The sequence below is a fragment of the Ciconia boyciana genome, chromosome 1 (genome assembly GCF_034638445.1).
Source record: "Ciconia boyciana chromosome 1, ASM3463844v1, whole genome shotgun sequence".
NCBI classification, from domain to species: Eukaryota; Metazoa; Chordata; class Aves; order Ciconiiformes; family Ciconiidae; genus Ciconia; species Ciconia boyciana.
In genome coordinates, this window is record NC_132934.1 from 162,228,450 (window position 1) to 162,248,248 (window position 19,799).

The 19,799-nt window shown below is 41.2% G+C and overlaps 1 protein-coding gene across 1 annotated transcript in view; it reads right to left on the reverse strand.

The window, feature by feature from the left end:
• HS6ST3 (heparan sulfate 6-O-sulfotransferase 3) overlaps positions 1 to 14,058 on the reverse strand; it is a 311,429-nt gene extending 297,371 nt beyond the window's left edge. The window contains exon 1 of the mRNA XM_072853952.1: positions 13,499 to 14,058. Coding sequence (XP_072710053.1) covers positions 13,499 to 14,058 — 560 coding nt within the window. The remainder of the gene's footprint in view (positions 1 to 13,498) is intronic.
• Between the last annotated feature and the right edge of the window lie 5,741 nt (positions 14,059 to 19,799).

The window sequence follows — 19,799 nt, forward strand, 5'->3', positions numbered from 1 at the left end:
GATTAAAGTAGTCAAGGCTAAACAACTAAAAATGCAAAAGCCCCTTTGAACCTCAGCAGGGCAGACAAGCTCAACAGAGCCGAACAATTCAAGCCTGCAGATTACCAAACAAGTCGAGCAGAGATGATCACTACTCCAACCAGCATATTCTGTACACAAAGCAGGCAGGTACAATGCAAAGGGGATGTGAGTCACACAAGAAAAACATAAAAAAAGCAAAAGAGCTGGCAAGATAGGAAGGACAGCGATGTGGGAGAATGGGCAACACCAGGCTGACAACAAGGTAAATCTAAAGTGTAGGATGTAACCTGGATAATACAAAAAATAGGAGGCATCTTTACAGAAAAAACAGAAAACCTGATTGCGGAAGAGAAACTTTCCTTTTTCCACATGTCCTTGTAAGCTCTTCTCTTATTTATACCTACCGCACAAAGTGAAAATCCTCTAGTCACTTAGTACCAAATTTAGCTCCTGAAGTGATACACAACTTGTTATTTTGTTTAAAATATCAATGCCACTACAATGACCTTCTTGCTATGAATATGTCTTAATTCACTTGATTTTTATGTTTTGTTTGGGTTTATTTTTAATATTTTCTTTGGAACTACCAGATAATGGACTGAAATACAAGTAGCAGAGCATGAAAAAAGAATGATAAACATCTACCATTCCCACTGCTTTCCTAATCAAAGCTGCAGTCCCGTGTGGCCGCATTTAAGCTTCCCAGTCAATCTGTTTGTCAGATGCAGTCCATCAGTTTTACTATTACTCTACGGCAATGCCCAGCAGCCGTTTAGATGCCTGCTACTGACCCATATCACAATGGGATTCTTTATCCTATTGTCAGATATCTGGCAATTTAATCAAAAGGAAGAGATATACACTAATACAAAACAATCTGCAGAAGTCAGAGGCAGTGCTGCAAAATGCAACGTACATTTACATGCTCATTGACCACCAGCTTTGGACAACGGATGCAGGAGACTGGAGATCAAAATGAAGACTTTGCTGAAGAAGGTAATGTGTTCCAGAAGACCTGGGCTTTTTAGGAAAAGCTGTTTTCAGTGACTCCTTTCATTTAGGCAGCTAAATTCTCTATTTGGAGGAAAGCATTTCAATGGGCATTTTCAGGTTTTAAAAGCTTGTCAGAAAAGGCATGACCACTTTAACACAGTTGAGCTGAAGTTTGTGACACAAGTCTTTAAACGGGGACTTTAAACCTTTACTTCACAAAAAAAAGTTAAGTAGTAAAAAATACACACACACACAAACTAATTATTTGAGGTTTCTTTCCAGCAGCTTAATAAGTAGACTGATTAAAAAGTTTTGAAGATCACATCTTCTGAATTTTTCCTACTTAGTGTTTTTAAGCATTTATAGTCCGCTTATAAGAAATGTAAAGGTATGAACACCAGTTCTTTGCCTGTATAATTGTTCCTCTTTTGTGGATTCTGTTTTTGCCTACAGAAGATTTTATACAGAAGTTTTGAACCTTGCACAAAAGAATCTTGCCTATATTGAAAGTTCCATCCAATAACTCAACTTTGGAATACGAAAAAGAAAGGCAAAACAGTTATGTTCTTTCATTGCAAACTCTGGGAAGTTATTTCATGTTAACACATGACAATTAAGGCTTTACACTGTAATTTAACTGTGAACAGTTTAATAAAGAATGTTATCACTGTAGATGGAAGTTAAAGAGCTCTCAAGAACACTGTCTGCAATGTGACTATGGAAAACTATAAAAGTGTTAGCTTTCTGGATAAAAATAATTTGAATGGAAATGCTTGACTCAACATACTCTGAAACTGTATAAATATTACAGAACACTAGGAGTCCAAGTATTAACAACAACAACAAATACGTGACTACCTCTTATTTACTGAATTGCTATTCAAGTTCTATTTTATCTACTAAGTTCAGCTTAATAAGAAAAAGTGGATCTTCCCTGGCACCAGAAAAGCATACCATCCCAGTCTTAGAAGAAATGTACCAACGAACATATTTACAAATGTACAAAGGAACATATTTAGGATGTCATGGACATATCATAACACATAAAAAAAGTTATTGCCAGTAATAAGTTGTTTCTTTTGACAAACTAAAGTAATGCTCACAGCAAAAAAATCATTGCATCTATCCTTCCTTTATTTAATCATTATAGCTTCTGATCCTGTTCAAGGAATTCTTAAATTAAGGAACAGGGAGCAGTTAAAATATCTACATCAACACATCGCAGCATCTTCTCCACTGTAATTTTTCTCCCCATTGTCCATATATAAAAAGCAAACCTCAAACTTACCTTCAAGAAGAAGGATTCAAGGAGCTACAGGCTGGTCAGTCTCACCTCCATCCCTGGGAAGGCAATTGAGCAAATTTCCCTGGAGCAGTGGATGTTGTTCCCATTGACCTTAGCAAGGACTTTGACATGCTCTCCCATAGTGTTATTTGAACCACACTGGTGAGACATGGACTAGGTGACAGGGCGATATAGCAAGATGGCCTACTGGGCTGCAAGTGGGGGTGAGCGGCCGTACAAAATCCAGCTGGTGGCTGATTACTTGTGGTGTCACTCAAGAACTGACAGTGATGCCAATGCAGTTTAAAGGTCTGTATTAATGACCTGGATGATGGGACAGAGTCTGGTCTCAGCAGGTTCATGGGTGCCCCCAAACTGGAGAAAGAGATCAATACTTCAGAGAGCAGTGCTTCTATTCAGAGCAACCTCAAGAGGCAAGAGAACTGTGTTGATGGGAACCTCATGAAGATCAACCATGGCAAGTGGTTTACTGTGAGGGTGGTGAGACACTGGAACAGGTTGCCCAGAGAAGTTGTGGATGCCCTCTCCCTGGAAGTGTTCAAGGCCAGGCTGGATGGGGCTTTGAGCAACCTGATCTAGTGGAAAGTATCCCTGCCCATAGCAGGGGAGTGGAACTACATGATGTTTAAGGTCCCTTCCAACCCAAATCATTCTATGATTCTAGGTTAAAGAGAAAACTTGCACTTGAGGTGAAGTAAGAACATACAACAAGACAGGCTGGGCACTGAGTGGCTAGGACACAGCTCTGCAGAAAAGGATCTGGGGTTCCTGGTGGACACTGTGTTGAGTAACAGCTAACAATGTGCCCTTTGCAAGTGAAGCAGGCTAACCAAGTATTGGGCTATGCTAGTTGGAGCTAGCCAGCAGGTTGGGGGAAGCGATTTCCCCTCACTCCCCCATTTAGCACTGGTGAGACAGCATCTGGAGTGATGTGTCCAATTTTGGGCTCACCAGTAAAAGACCTTGGTATAATGGGGACTGTCAGCGGAGGGCTGCCAAGATGATCAAGGGGCTGGGACACATAACACACAAGGAGTGGCCGAGTGAGCTAGGTTTGTTCAGCCTGGGGACAAGACAGCAAACAGGCAGACCTCATTACTCTGTTCAATTTTCATGTGGGAGTGTCTAGAAGTCATAACGAGACTCTTTTTAGATGCACACAGTGATAAGACAGGAAGAAATTAACACAATTTGGAAAATGGGAAATTTCAGCTAGGTGAGAAGAAAAACTCTTTTTCCATGAGGGTGGGTCAAACACTGGAAGAGGTTACTCAGAGACACTATAGCATCTCTATCCTTGGAGTTATTCAAAATTCCTGGGCAAAGCCCAGAGCAACCTGCTCTAGTTAGAGCTGCTAACTTTTGAGCAGGGATTTGAGCTAAATGTCTGCCAGAGGTCCCTTCCTACCTACATGATTCTATAATAAATCCAAATGACTAGTACTAGAGAACAACATAAAATATTTCATAAAGTTACTCGTCTGATCTGAACCTTGTTAAGTCAGCAACAGAAAAGATATAGCTTTAGCCTGACAGAGGCTTTTCTGGCATGAAAACATAAAGGTTTTGCAGTTATAGAAGTTATTCATCACTCATGTTTGAAGCTTCTTGGAAAATAATGGTCCTACTCCCATCACTAAAAATTAAGGTCTAGTTAAAGGATGAAAATATTACATGACAACTGTGCTACTGGGGATTTACAGTGTAGGAGCTGAAGATGCTTAATTTAACATCTGAGTCTCTTATTACAACACTTATCTGACTTGAGAAACGTATGCCAAAAAAAGAAAAGACCTATGTAGGACAGGAGCTCAAACTAGCTAGTATTTGAAGTTTCTCATTATGTCCACATCCTTCTCTTCCAGCAAGTACAAAAGAACATACGGAGAGCTTTAAACCCTAAACCAAGTTTTATTTGGAAAAAATTAACTTTTAAATTGCGTAATTTTGATCCTTCCTTCACCTCACAAGACTGCAGCGTTATTTCTACTCCCTGTTCTCCTTTGCTGTCTTCCAGACTTCATTCTCACTTTGGGCTCACACCCTATTCCTATGCTGCTTCTCTTCTTTCCCCTCTTACTCTGAGGAGTTCCTAAAGCAAACACCACCAGTTGCTATTCCACCCACCCCCACCTTCTCAGCCATAGCCTGTGTGCAAAGAAACATGGAAATAAAGTCAAAAATTGCAAGTAACTACTGTCGAGTGTGAAAATACACAAACACTAAGATACAAACATACTTGCTACTTAAAAAGGCCAGCTCAAAAAAAAAGTTAGAAATAGGCCACTTGGTTAAAGAAAAAATAAAAAATAAGCTTTTTCCTACATTACTACCTCTAAAATTTCATTTAACATACATTTAAAAGCATAATGTGCCCAAGTCTTACAAATGGAAATCTGTAAGTCAGCAAGCCCTTTCCATTGACATTATTAGACTTTAGATGAGAATTTGAAAAAAATTGATATTTTTGATTAGTGTTTTGTGAAGTATGCGTCCTTCTTTCACTCACCTCACGTTAAAGTTTACTTACTTGTTGAAAGTAACGGGTCAGCTCCTCCACATACTCTAACATCCTGAAGGGGCCATTTCCTTCCAGTACCAAAAAGCACCAGGAACCACGTGGCCAGCCTCCTCATCAATGTCAATTGACTTCACAGAACCAGGAAGTATATTCTCAAGTCAAATATTAATATCATGGTTTGTTTCATCAATCCTTCATTAGTTTGCCTTTGGAAATTGAAGTTGCACATGCTCATTTGCTTTCCCCATCCCAACATTATTCTTCATATGGCATTCAAAATTTCCCCACTACTAAGCCAGAATGTTTGGCATCTCTATCATTTGTAGACACTCAGAGCCACGCTTCAACCTGCATTAATACGCTTTCACAACTGACATATAACTGTATTAATGCAACACTACTAGTATGTCTAAAATCCACTTTACATACAATATTTTCTAACAGATTACTAATTTTTAAAGAAAAGAAGGGGGTTAAGACATGAAGTTTAAACCATTAATTAAAAGCCAATCCCCTCTCCTTCTTTTTCTAAGATGACTTTAAGCTGTGGGCCAAACTCCAGATCTTTGTAGAAGTATATATGAGGCCAGTAAGCTTCATAGCAGAACCAAAGTCCTCAGAGCTTGAAGATAAAAGGCCCTATCCTTACAAGAACCCATTTTATACTTTTTTAGTCAATACATATTGAGATCTCAAGCAACGATCATGTAACAGACCACAAGTACTTCAAGAGTTATTGATTTTGCCACTCTAGAATTTGTTCTGAAAGATCCATGCCATCTTGAACAAATCCCAAAATAGTTCTGTTAATTTTTTTCCCCCCTAAATTAGTAGTTGTTTCAAGGCTAAATCATTTTATAGTAACGGCAGTCCAAATTAGACCATTAATTCATACAATCAGCCTCCTACACAGTGTTTGAAAACCTTGTTCAGCAATAACAGAACTTTGAAGGGACTTTAAGTTACCTTCTAAGGCAACCAGGAACATTAAGACATCCAACATAGTTTAGCACTAGAAGTTTGGGTTATAAATGCTTCCAGAGAACAGACAGCAAGTTGAATGCAATACTAAATTAAATAATACAGGTTCCCTTGCTTTCATCAGGTCTCAGTGTGCACAGAGAGCAGCAGACTCTTTACGTTATTAGCTCAATTCACTACCATGGCTGCACCAAACTCTGGGAGGAGATGCTTTACTCCTGCTGACTTAGAAGGCAAAATATGAAAACTGCCAACACACCTGAAAGGAGAAATCATTCAGTTCAACCAGCTCTCTACACTTTCATTGAGCTTCTTCATGATCACTAGAGCTGAGCTGGCAGAGATTTTTTTCTTCTTCTTCCATGAAGTGTTCTCAAAAAAATCAAGAATAAGCTCACAATTTTATCCCTATTTTTGCCACTGGCTGGGTCTACAGATTTAATCTCTATCAGTGTAATGGCATTACACAGCAACTTTTCCCACTTACACAGTAACTTTTCCCATTCCACCTCAAACCGATATGTACCCCAAAGCTAAGGAAGAACTTATTGTAATCAATATCCTATTCAAGAGGATTGGAAATTACTCTAAATTAGGGAGCTAGATAATAGAAATTAAAAAGCATTTTAATAACATGAGAGTCACAACAGCTGCTATGTCTTATAACACTGTACAGCCCTAGGGGATGCTACTCACACTTTCACTCTCTTTCCTCCTCCAGGGTTTCTCTGCCTGGCTCCTGCACAAAGGGAATAGCTCCTTCATTTTAAAGAAAACCTTATTAGACAGCCTATCTTCCAAAATGCAATATCAGAAGCAGCCAAAACCCCTCCCCAAAATAATACAATAAGCTAGATTAAAAAGGAAGCAGCAAGGTCTGCATGAAAGGAGCAAGCAAATTTGCTGGGTAAATCACCAAGTTCTCTTCCAGGCAACTAGAAGAACTGCTGCTCAGGGGATTATTTTCATAACATGCACCTCCCTGTCTCAAAACTTACTAAGTTTCACAGTTATCTGTAAATTACAATGATGGGTGAATAAGAACAATCAATTCCCAATTGAATTGACTGCTGTTTTATCTATACTAGCAACTAGCAGTAAACATGAGTTCTAGTAATTTTTGTAGTCCCCAGCAAGGCAACCTGATGAGGTTTATTGCAGCAGCTTCTGAAGTCTGAAGACAAGACTTACCTTTGGGTGAAAAGTTTTCCAGAGCTGTGACAACCCTGACGCTGAAAAGTTCTGTCCCCATCAATTATTTGTCTGCTACTCTGGGCAGGGGAAATCTCACAGGAGACAAGTACAGTGCAAAAAGTAGTTAAGGAGAGTTGCTAGTTGTTGCCACAAGTTATAAGACAAGTTATCTTTAAACACAGAAGAAAAGATTAGCAGATAGCATTACTGTCTCAATCAAGTTGGATCAAATCAGTCTAATTTCCCTCTAAAATATAGTAATCGACTTTGAATAGGAACAGTAGGAAATAAATGCTTTTCTAAAAAAAAAAATTAAGTATGACTTTAGACAACATTTCCAATTAGTGTCATAAGCCAGAAAAAACACAGTCTAGAAAAAAATATGATGTGGCAGGGGCAGAACTCCCTGGAAAGCAATTCTGAGAGTAATATCAAACAAAATGTTTATTATAATGGGATTTAAATTCTATTCAATGTTTGCATCAACAACGTGGATGCTGAATACAAAACACATTTATTAAATATGTCAATGATGAAAAGCTAGGAAGAACAAAAACAAAATTTAAATCAATTTTACAAATTAAAGAAACTGACAGAAGAGGAGTGAAATCCAGTGGGGACGAGCACAAAGCTCATATAAAAAGACAATGGGAAATATAAGTAGTAGTCTTTAAGAAAATGAATAGTGTCCAAATCCCAAGCTGAACAGTCAATGTCAGGCAACTGCAAAATAGGCAAACATCACTGAAGTGTACAACCACAAGCACAACTTTCAGAATAAGCAAAATAATCCTTTTTGCTCCACTTTGTACTACACTTACAAATGAAATACTATAGCCCCACTGAAGCATTACATTTCAAGAGAACAACTGGCATGAATCCAAAGAAGAGGAACATTAAGAATGGCCTACAATAAATAAAGAATGAGCTGGATTTGGTTACGTGTTAAGAAGGGAAGGTTGAAAGAGGACTTCCTAAGAACCAAAGTACCTAGCAGGCTACTGCAGAGAAAAGGGGATCAATTTGTTCTCAGTTTCTCAAAAGTCAGAAGATGCAATGGGCTTAAAATTGAACTTAATAAGATTCACGCTAAGTACTGGGAGGAGACAACACCACTTTCCAATAGTAAGGACAATGAAACCCTTGAGCAGATTACCAAGGTTCTTTTAAAGCATCTAACAGTGGAGACAGTTAAGGAAGGAAAAAAAACCCACGCTGTCAGTAGCAGGACCTCAGGAAATTGTTTAATCCTTCTTATTCCTTACACTTATGAAGAAAAAAAAAACCTACATAGAGCTTACTGGCTCTAATATTAATTTCTGTAGAAGATACCAAGGTATGGTAGAGAATTTGTGCCTTTTTTTTTTTCCAGTTTAAACATTTGTGGCTTTTTATTCTCTTCTCCCCACTACCTTCAGCATAGTCTTAATTTTCAACTACCGCTCTTACATTTTTATGATGATCCTAGTTACCATGGCTGCAGAGAATGGAGTCCATGTTGCATTCTGTTATTGCAAGAGCTTTAAAAACACTCAATAGTCAAATACAGGACTGCATAAGAAGAAAAAAGAATCCTACTAATAATTTCTATTCAACCCTCCCAATTTGATGACTCATGGGTTTACTGCTGATTTGTACTTCCATAGAATAATGGAGCACACAGTAAGTTAAACAGACATGAGGAAATGAAGAGTATAATGGAAGCAAATTAATGAAAATCAATAGTTTCGAAGACTAAACTCCACTGATAATAAAGCTCATGGAGTTTACACAATTAGACTGATTTCACTGTTTCATATAAGAAAATTAGACAACACTTTCAATGCAGTGTTCTTTCAAGTGTGTCGTTTAAAAGATTACCTTCCTAGTTCAATCAAACTTGTAATAAATAATAATGAATAATTATTAATGATATCGCAGGCACACCAGCAAGTGAGAAAACATGCCTTGATTAGGACTTCTAAGGTCCTCTCTCAATCCCTCATACAAGGAGTAGAGAGGCAAAGCAAGCCCTACCTCACACACCAAGTTTTACCTGGTAATCTAAGAGGCAGATAATCAGTTTGGACAATGTCTCTGCAACATTGGATGTGGAATTCTCCTCATCTAGTTTTAGACATCAAGTCCTCATTAGCCATTCCAGGCTTCCCTTGTAATCAGCGAAAGGAAGAACTACCCCTCTAGAAGAGGATTTAGCAGGTCTCAGACATGTCTTAGACCCTCCAAAGGACTGTCTGTATTATTCCGTTTCTCCCCACTGTCTACAGAGACAGCCTAACATCACTCACTCAGACCCAAGACCAACTCTTCCCTGGCACCCCAGGTTAGACATCTAACAACATTTCTCTACCCTTTCTTTCCTCAAGCAATGTCGGCTAAGGCTCCATAGCCTCAGCTTCTTGGCACCTGTGAAGGAAAGCCAAGTTGCAGAGGTGGAGCTAAACACAAGCATCATCAACTTCAATCACTTCCAGAGACAGCAGAGCAAATACACAAGGAAATAAAAGACTGTTACTTAAAAAAAAAAAAGAAAAAAGAAAAAAGAAAAAAAAAAGATTCCATGCCAGTCTCAGTTACTTTCTGTTGTAACAGTCACACAGTAAATAACCCAAGTTGTAGACACAATGCATAGCAATAACTCTCCTGTTAAATGGGGGGGCCTATGCTACTGATGCAAGAACTTCCATGTGAACCTAACTGCATCTTCATGGGAAAAGTCCCAATGCTTTAATTATACTAATTATTTGCAATGTTGAGATGAAAACTACACTAATAAGAATTTAATTTAAAAATGCATCAGCTGCATACCCTTCTCAATAACCTCACTATCCAGACAGCAACTTCTGTAAAAGTGAAAGCTATACATTAGTATGAAAAACTAATAACCTGGCTCTGTAAACATGTAAGCAGGTATTTCAGCAGAACATCTCACATCCTGAAAATTAAAACATATGTAAATGTTTGAAGAAATAAAGTCTACGGTTGTTGGTTTGTTTTGTTGGGTTTTGTTTAAAGTAATTTTTAAAGTATTCAAAAGAATAACTTTGATGATTGTTAACAAAAAAGGTAGTTCTACAACTTCACAATAGCATCCAATACATTGACAAACAAACAACTTTTCATACTGAAGTACCTAAGCTGGGACAAGGGCACAGGACACTTCATACCATTAAGTCACACAGAGGTAAATGTCCAGTGACAGCAAAATTAGAGCTGGCGCTTGGGCTTGAAAGAGTTCAAATTGCTGGGACACAGCAGCAACTTCTGCCCTGTGTTCCTTCTTGGGACCCGAGACTTTAAAATGCAAACATCAGAAACAGGAAAAGATGAGATAAAGTCTCTTCAAAACCCTGATGAGATTTCATAAGTGAAACATCTTTAAACCCACTGCCCATGAAAGACAAAGAACCCAGGGTAAGGTGAGGTAGTGCTTCACACACCTTCCAAGACCCTTCAGACCATCATCCACTCCCTCCTTTCCCTACCACCTAACCCCTTCCCTCATGAATTCTAGTTATAGTTTCTTCATGAGCTCTTAAGACCTGCGTTAAAAAGTAGGCCTTAATCTAACTTAGTCATAACAAAATAGCAAAGAAAATACTTCTGAGAGCCATTTAATTTTTACTTACGTTACACTATTACCAGCCCTCTAAGAAGCAAATTTTTCAGAATGTGGAGATTCATACTCTAAATCCCTTACTCCCTCTATGTAGTAAAAGATAGACTACATATATAGAGATCTGAAAGAATGGATTATATTAACACCCTGCAATGAGGAGAAAAAAAAAAATCCAAAACACACTTAACATCATCCTTACTGCATCAAATATACGGCACAAGAGATCAAACAGCTTCATACTAAATTCATAACATGGTTTGTCCTGCTGCCCTCCTAGCCACAAAGAAAACTAATTATCAGATGTTTAACCAATTTAGCCTAATTTTCTGACTCCATAGCTGGAACATAGAATAGAAAAGTTGAGGTATTCAAGGAAATCTAATGCCTCAAATACATTCAGAAGCTTTAAAGGATGACTTAAAAATAATCAGTATGCTTTACTTTAGACTCATATGCTAGTTTCTTGCTTATTTTAGGCATACAGTCTCCTCATTCTCAATTCTCCGTTCAGACGTTAAAAAGACTTAGATGCATGCCTCCAGTAGTACAGTCCTCCAGCAAAGTATTTTAGGCTTGATTCCAACTTTAACAAGAGCAAAAGACATTCACAGCAGAGACAATCCGTACTTCAGGGTTATCTGATTCATTTCACAGCTCCTTGAAAAAACTGCAGTCAAGCTGCACGATTATAAAGAGAAAACAAAGGGGAAAATGAAAATGTGTCTGCCCAGCACATGATATAAAACAAGAAGGAAGAAGTATTAGAACAATGCAACAATTATTCACAGCACTTTCCTCACTTATATAAAGATGGATCAAGAAGTGCAATGTTACACTACCCAAATCATTCACTAACTAAACAAAAAAATTTAAGAAAACACTATTCAGCTATAATGGTGAAATGTCACTACATGTCTTTCTTCAATCAAAATAATTACTAATTATCCACCGAATAACCACTATGACCTGCTTTGTAATTCAACTCAAAGTTTTAAATTTACTTATTATAATCATGTTTTTTATTTAAAAGTACCGAATCCACTACTCCAATTTTACTGCCCGTTTGTAATCTTTGCAATTCAATTTAACACTCAGTTATTTACCTACTAATATTCTTCATGAGAGAGGAAAAGAGGACTTCAGCGGCAGATTACGTATTCTCAGACATTTCTACAAGTATTACTCTTCCTCCTCCCCTCCCTGGTTTACATTACAAGTTTATTGAATATTCCTTAAAGCTATACAGTTACCACCAACTTATTTTGTCCTTGAAGACATTCACAGCATTTCTCTTCCACTAGCACACAAATCTTTACACTTTATCTTCAGCTAAACATTTTTCACAAAATTGTATGAATAACCTTAACAGTATTCTGCAAGTCCAGTCCAAGTCCACAACCATCAACAATAAATTCCAATTATCCTGACCGAGTCATGCCAAATGTGACTAGCTTTTCGGTATGGGAGAGCCTTTGATGTTCACAACAAATAATCTTCAAATTGTTCAACAACAACAACAACCATCAACTTTATTGTCTTGATGAATAGGCCCTGTGAAAATGAGTCCTTGTATGTCATGGACTGTACGTGTTTTTAAATGACAAGACACAAAACACAATGTCTGAGTGGTCCTACTGAAAATTTAAAGTTTGCAGACTCATAAAATTAAGATGGACAGTAAAATGAAAGAACGTAAATTATCTGGAAAACTATATAACTTTAAAAAGTATTTTCCCCTAAGTATTTTACAGATGTTGAAGTTACAATCATTACAGTGCAAAGGTTTTCAGCTTTGATGGAATTCAGCTCGTAACTCCTTACTACTCATGTTCAAAATCTATCATACAAATAAAGATAGAATCCGATATTGGCCTGAAAATCTGATTTAATGGTAAATAAATCAGAACAAAACCCAAAACTTACTGAATGATCTAGAGCCGTCTCATATCGAGAGAGATTACCCATCTGACAATCTTACCATTTTAAAAACAGAGAAGACCTTTTGCCAGACCCACCAAAAGCACAATACAATACAACATGCAGAGAGGCAGCATGCACAAAAAATCCAAAAGTTTTCCACTGCCATCAGATCATCAAAAGAACATTAACACTGCAGTTTTTGCTAGTACTGCACTCCCTGCACAGCGCCTGGTACACATCGTCTCCTGACTTTCAGCTCGCATATATTTATAGCAAGCGATCAGTACACAACACGAAGCAGAGAACCAGTCTATCTGCCGACCAGAGGAAAAAAGAGTTTAAGGGCTTCTGGATACTTCAAACTCCAGTAGTTACACCATTCAGCAGCTGCAGCAACGTTAAGGCTCTGCAGAGGCACTCTTCTTGTGCAAAAGAGTGTTTCGGTTTTTAAAAATCAAGTTTCGAGCGGACAAATGGATAGGAGAAACTTGCATAAAAATGAGTAAAGTTTAGCTTCTCTCGCGCTAACCTGCACAACAGGCAGCTGCATATGCGCTACGTGGGATCAGCACAAATTTGAGGCGAAGCGAATGCATTACAGGTAACAGACAGGGAGGGGAATAGCCCAAACTAGAAACTCCTCCGGGGGAGAAGCCTTTTTTTTTTTTTTCCCCCGTTTGCTTCTTAACGACGACGGCAGCGGACAATTCCTGCCGAAGTGCCGGAGAGCGGGACCCACTTACAGAGAGCCTTCCCACCGCGCTGGGAAAGGTGGGATCAGATTTCGAGCGAGTGGAAATGAAGCCCCACACGCGAGACGTTCGAGCACGCGTGGGCCAGCACCCGCCGCCGCGCTGCGGCCGCCCCGGGCGGGCTTCCCCGCCACCTCCCCGGAGCGAGGGGCGAAGGGCAGCCGCCGCCGCCCCCCGCGGCCGGCACTGACCTGAGGGTGCGGTTGCCGGCGCAGCCGCGGCGCTCCATGGCGGCGGGGACGCAGCTGGTGAGCTCGGTCCAGTCGGCGTGCAGCCCGCAGCTCCAGCCGGTGGAGAAGCGGGAGAAGAGCCAGGTGTCCTTGTCGCCGCCCGGGCGGTGGCAGGCGCACTTCTTCTGCCCGGCCCGGCAGTAGCAGGGCTGCTCCAGGCGGATGTTGCGCACCAGGTGCCGCCCGAAGGTGGTGCCGCCCGTCTTCTGGATGTGGAGGAAGACGATCACGTCGCGGCCCCGCATGTCGAACCGCACCCGCCGGCACAGCTCCCCCCGCGCGAACGGGAACTTGGCCACCAGCCGCGGCAGCGGCGCCGCCGCCTCCTCCTCCGCGGCGCCCGCCGCCGCCTCCTCCTCCTCCCGCTCCGTCGGGCCCCCCCCGCGGCGGGCGGCGGAGGCCGGCGGGCGGCGGGGGCAGGCGGCGCCGGGGCAGGCGGGCGACACGTACTGGTAGACGATGAGCAAGAAGAGCAGCGCCAGCAGCGGCGGCAGCAGCCACCTGTTGAAGCGCTCGTCCATGGCGATGCGCGGGAGCAGCGCGGCGCGGGCTTAGGCGCTGCCGGGCGCTGACAGGGCAGCCGCCCCGCTCGGATCCCGCAGCCGAGGAGCGCCCGGCTCCCTTCCCGACGGCATGGTCCTCGCAGGCGGCCGCGGCTCGCTCCGTTCCGCTGGGCTCGGCTCAGCGCAGCTCAGCCCAGGCCAGCGCGCCGCGCCCCAGCCCGCCCGAGGCGGCCATCCCGCGCCCGCTCCCCGCGGCTGAGGCGACGGGGAGGCGCCGTGGCGGGAGCGCCTCGCGCCGTCCCCAGCACGCGCAGCCGAGCGGCGGCAGCAGCACCAGCTCCCGAATCCGCTCCGCCGGCAACTCTCCAGCCCGAACGCACCGCTCGGCCCCCCGCGGGGCGGGGCCGCCCCGCCCACCAGCCAATCGGGGCAAAGCCGGCCGCCTCAGCAGCCAATGGGCGGGCCTCGCACGCCGGCTCTACCGCCAATGAGAGCGGGCGGCGACTAAACGGGGGTGGTGGGAGTCGCTCCTCGCTCCCCTCCAGGTATCGGACGGAGACCGACAGCGGACGGGTGCGGGGGAGGCGGGAGCAGCCAATGAGGCGGCGGGGGCGGAGCGGAAGGCAGCCAATGAGGCTGACAAGAGGGCTCTGCCAGGTGAGCGACGCTCCTGCGGCCGCCCGCGGGACGCGGCGCGAGTGGGGCCGCGCGGCGCCGGGCCGGTCCCGTCCCGTCCCGCCCCAGCAGGCGGTGGCGGCCGCGGCCGCTCTGCTCCGCTCCTGCGCGGTTCGGCGCAGCGCTGCTGCCGCCCCGGCGCCAAATTAGCGAGACTGAAATAAATAACACCATTTTTTTTCCTTTAAACTCCTTTATATCCCGTTATTTTTGCTTTGGGTGTACCGTTCAGCGGTTTCGCGCCCGCGTTTATAACCCCGGTGTTCAAGTAGTTCATATAACTAGGTCGGACAACGCTGCTTACTACACAGATTAACTAATTAATTGTAGATTATACGATCTGCAGTGCTCTTGGTTCCTGGGGTCATTTGAAGTCTTCAGAGCACAAAGTCCTAAATGCTGAACTGACTTTGCGGAAAACTTTTCTCTCCCCGAGGCGCTAAAATCTATTCCCTGCCAGCCGCTTTATCATAAATTTTCAAAAGTTCATTTTCCAAGTCCCTTCCCATATTTACAGAAGTCCTCAGTCTGAAACCGTGTTGTTTTCCCTATTGAAAATTATTTTTTTAACAGACCTTAAAATCTTTAGCTTACAGGTCACACCTAGCTGAGAAGTGTTTTGTCAAAAAACTGTTGTTTTGTCTGCAATGAGTTTTCCATATTTTAAAAAGTCTGTTACAAACACTTCATATCCAAATACAAGCCTAGTACAACTCTGGGATTATAATATATTAATATGCAAAGCATTTCATTTTGGAACTGATTGCTCATCTCAGTTATTTAATTACAGAATGTCTTTATTTACTGAGGGATTAATTAGATATCTGACAGTGCTAAAGCAACTTTCTTGCTCAACTCTAAAGACAACTTCACCTCTGGAAGACTCAGAAGAGTAGTGCCTCCCAACGGGACTATTTAACGTTAAAACTTAAAAAAATAGTTAGACCAATGTATTTTAAGCTGAAGATTTTAAGAGTATTTGGATTCTTGGAAGAGAAGATCAGCTCCTGCTAAAACTGGCCAGAAATAACAGGAATTACCAAAAATGGTCTAAACAAAAGGAGTTAAAACTCTCAATGTTATAAGATGTTGCAAAAGTTGCTACCACAAGAACAACAGCATACATCACCTGCCCGCAAACACACGAACGTACGGCACGCACATACACATTTCCACAGCACTGTTCAGGCGTTACACTGGTAAAAGTCTGAGAGGAGCCAACCCTCAGGTCCTGCTAAGACATCAAGAGAGATGTACTTTTACCTTGAGTGAAATCTCATGAGGAGAACGCCAAGGGTTACCTGGTGATATTCACCCTGGCACGACCACACACCCCCATGCTGGAATCTCAATCCCTTCATCCTCTGGCAGAAGAAAACGTGGGTCTGGCATCAAACGAACCCTTTCAGCCTTCCCGTAATGACAAGAGGTGTGCACCCACTCACTCTTACCAAAGTAGAAACCAGCATTTTTGTCTTGGAAAATCACCGTGTTCTTTGCTAGCAAGACCATCCATCTTCTCTCTAGGGACTTCTCTCTGCTCTGCCCGTTATCGTGCTCATCTGCTTTCAAACTCCCTGTGCCTCTCAAGTGCGGATTTAATAAGGTTGCCTTTTAACCTCTCTCTTTTACTAGGTGACAGGAAGCCTACCTCAGAGAAATGTAAATATTTATAAATGTAAGATATAGAAAAATTTTGTTCTCACCTCAGCCTATTCATTACTTAACAAGCAACCACCAAAATGAAAAAAGAAGCAACATTAAATATAGCCTTGTTTCGGTAACAGAATAGTGCTAGCCAGGCTTGTGTGGGTAAATTCGTATTTGGAATAAAAGCACTGCTAAAGGATGTAGATTGAAGTATCCCTCATAATGCTTTTAGTAAGATACAGAAATGCTATTATAATTTAAGATCTTCTCATTAAATACCAGATTGTTGACGCTGTACCTTCATCTCCATGAAAAGGAGATCAAAGCTAAATTTGCTAAACAGAGAAATTGTGAATTTCAGTTAAATTTAAAATTCTTATTTATTTAAACTTGCTTAAGACAGTTACTGATCGTGAAGACTGGCAAAAAATATTTTTTCCTGGACAGAAAGGATGTACAAGAGAAGTAAAAATATTTATAATGAGGTTTAGATGAAAAACTTGACTTTAAAAAGCTCTCATTTTTCTGAAACTAGCAAAAAGTACTTGCAGGTCCACATGAATGAATGTATTTATGCAGCTTTCAAAGACAGGCTTTTACTTATGAATTTTACTATTCTTAATGACGGTTTGTGGATCATGCTTTATGTAGAGTCACAACCCACAGCACATCCAACCGCCACCCAGTTCTTCCCCATTGCATACAGGGTGTGCAGTTACATCCCAAGTTATACTGAATGTGGCCCTAGTTTGAATGGCAGTTGGGTCTCCACAGTGAACCTGTGTCTCATGATACTCAGCAGAAGCTAAACATCCCTACACAGAGAACACAGCATTTTCATCTGGTAGCATTTTATGTTCTCTTCATAGAGGTCCACGTTACTGTGTGTCATGGTTTAACCCCAGTCGGCAACTAAGCACCACGCAGCTGCTCGCTCACCCTCCCCGCTCCCGGTGGGATGGGGGAGAGAATCGGAAAAGCACAAGGAAGAAAACTCATGGGCTGAGATAAGAACAGTTTAATAATTGAAAATAATAATAATAATAATAATAATAATAATAATAATAATAATAATAATAATAATAATAATATCGTAATGAAAAGGAAAATAACAAGACGGCGAGAGAGAGGAACAAAACCCAGGGAAAGAAAACAAAAAACCCAAGTGATGCAATTGCTCACCACCCGCTGACCAACACCCAGCCAGTCCCCAAGCAGCAATGGCTGTCCCCCAGCCAAGTCCCCCCCAGTTTCTATACTGAACATAACACAATATGGTATGGAATAGCCCTTTGGCCAGTTGGGGTCAGCTGTCCTGGCTGTGCCCCTGCCCAGCTTCTTGTGCACCTGGCAGAGCACGGGAAGCTGAAAAGTCCTTGACTAGCGTAAGCACTGCTTAGCAACAACTAAAACATCAGTGTGGTATCAACATTATTCTCATCCTAAATCCAAAACACAGCACTGTATTAGCTACTAGGAAGAAAATTAACTCTATCCCAGCTGAAACCAGGACACTGTGCAAGGCCCCGTGGGATTAAGCTTTAATAAAATCAGTTAGATTCCTTAAAGTCAATGGCTGTAACTCATTAGCATCAATGAAGTGATGATAAGGGTCATTTTGAACCCAGTCGTGTTTCCATTGATTTAATAGGAACACGACTGGGTTCAAAATGAAGCCCCAAAAATTGCAAACACTGTTCAATCCCAACATTTCCCCTTTCAAATATAATTCATCTGTAAATCTCCAATGAGAGTTTAACTACAAGGAAAATCTAAAGTCAGTTACAAGATAGTTTTGAGATACTCTTACAAAACGAATATTGTTTCTATGGATTTCAAAATAAAACAATTACAAGCAAGACTTAGGCTTCTCTTATTTCTAACATACTAATTCTCCAAGATCCTATGCTGTCAGCTTATAGCTCAGAGTTCACCAAGTATTCAAATAAAATAATCCTGAAATGACCTATTCCTCGTAACAATTTCAGGCAGAATACCTTCACCTGTTAAAATTTACGTGCCAGCTCTGCTGTCATTTCTACCAGAGATGTGCTGACATGTGAAAATGTGCACACAAAAATGTTTAAAAATTCCAACACATTATGTCTCTTCTCCTTGTCACTTCCGAGTAACACACAACACATTTTTCAAGTTGCTAAAAATAAAAATTGGCATACTTACCATTTATTTTAAAGGTCAATACAATATTTGCTAGTCTGAAGCAATGGGCATGTGGAACAGTGTCAGTGCCAACATCAAGGTTTGTAAAAAATCCATGAGTAAGCAAATGATATTATGAAGCAAAGGTACAAAAGTATGATCTCATTTAGCAATCACCTGTCTGACAAGGTGAACATCTAATAGATCTGTTAATGTAAAATTAAAGTGACACCTACCTCAGACTGGTGTCTTTAAATTATTTATCACCGCTTGACCTGAGCTGTTTCAACACTTGTAGCCAGTTGAGATTTCCAATAAACCAATTTTTCATTGTACAGCAAGTCCCAGGTGTCTCCTTTGTCACAAGGATAAAAATTGTTAAATTAATAAACTCATGCTAACTTCAGTCATCTCTGAGGGATTAATTTGTTCCAAGGCTTCTAGTATAAACCTCCATTATTTTTGTCAGATTAAATTTTAGTATGTGCTCTTACTGAACCTTCTATTTCAATGGCACACTGAGTGCTGTATTCTTCCTTTTAAAGCAACTTACGCATTATACTGTCACCAGCCCATCTCCTTGTAAAGTCGCAATTCATTATGAGGCTTCTTAATTTTCACTTCTCCTGCTTGCCATTCTTTTTCTGGATGTAATAACTTTATTAAACCTATGATCCCCTTTTCCTTCCTTTAGTCAGAACACAGACAATACAGAAGCAATGTTTTCAGTCAATGTCTCATATGTGCCAGTCCATAAGCAGTGGCTTCTGCAAGCCATTCCTTAAACATTGCTCTGTGTTTTCCTTATGAGAGGAAGGATCAGCTATATTCTGCTTTTAATACTCATAATTCCACTTATATAAGACACTGACCTAGGAAAACTGGAGCATCTTAAATCAATTCCAGCATTCTACTCATTTTTCTTCTGTTTAAAACCATATAACTGCTCACAGAAATATTACAATATTGATTTTTTTTTTTAAGTTACAGTTGTTGGGAAGATAGTTTCCCAAAAAAGGAACATTTCTGAAAACTTTGAGCTAGATTTTTTACATCAATGCCAAAACCAGGTATTTATAGGTAGATCTCCTTTCTACCACATAAACTTGGTCATCTTTTGCTCTTGCACCATTGCAGCCAGTCCTTAGATTCACAGTGTATCAGATGAACCACCACCTCGGATCATTCCTGGGCTTTACAACGTGGACATCCAGCAGAGTAAAGAATGAGAAAATGCTCTAACCATGTTTGGGCATGGGTGAACTAGCACTCTC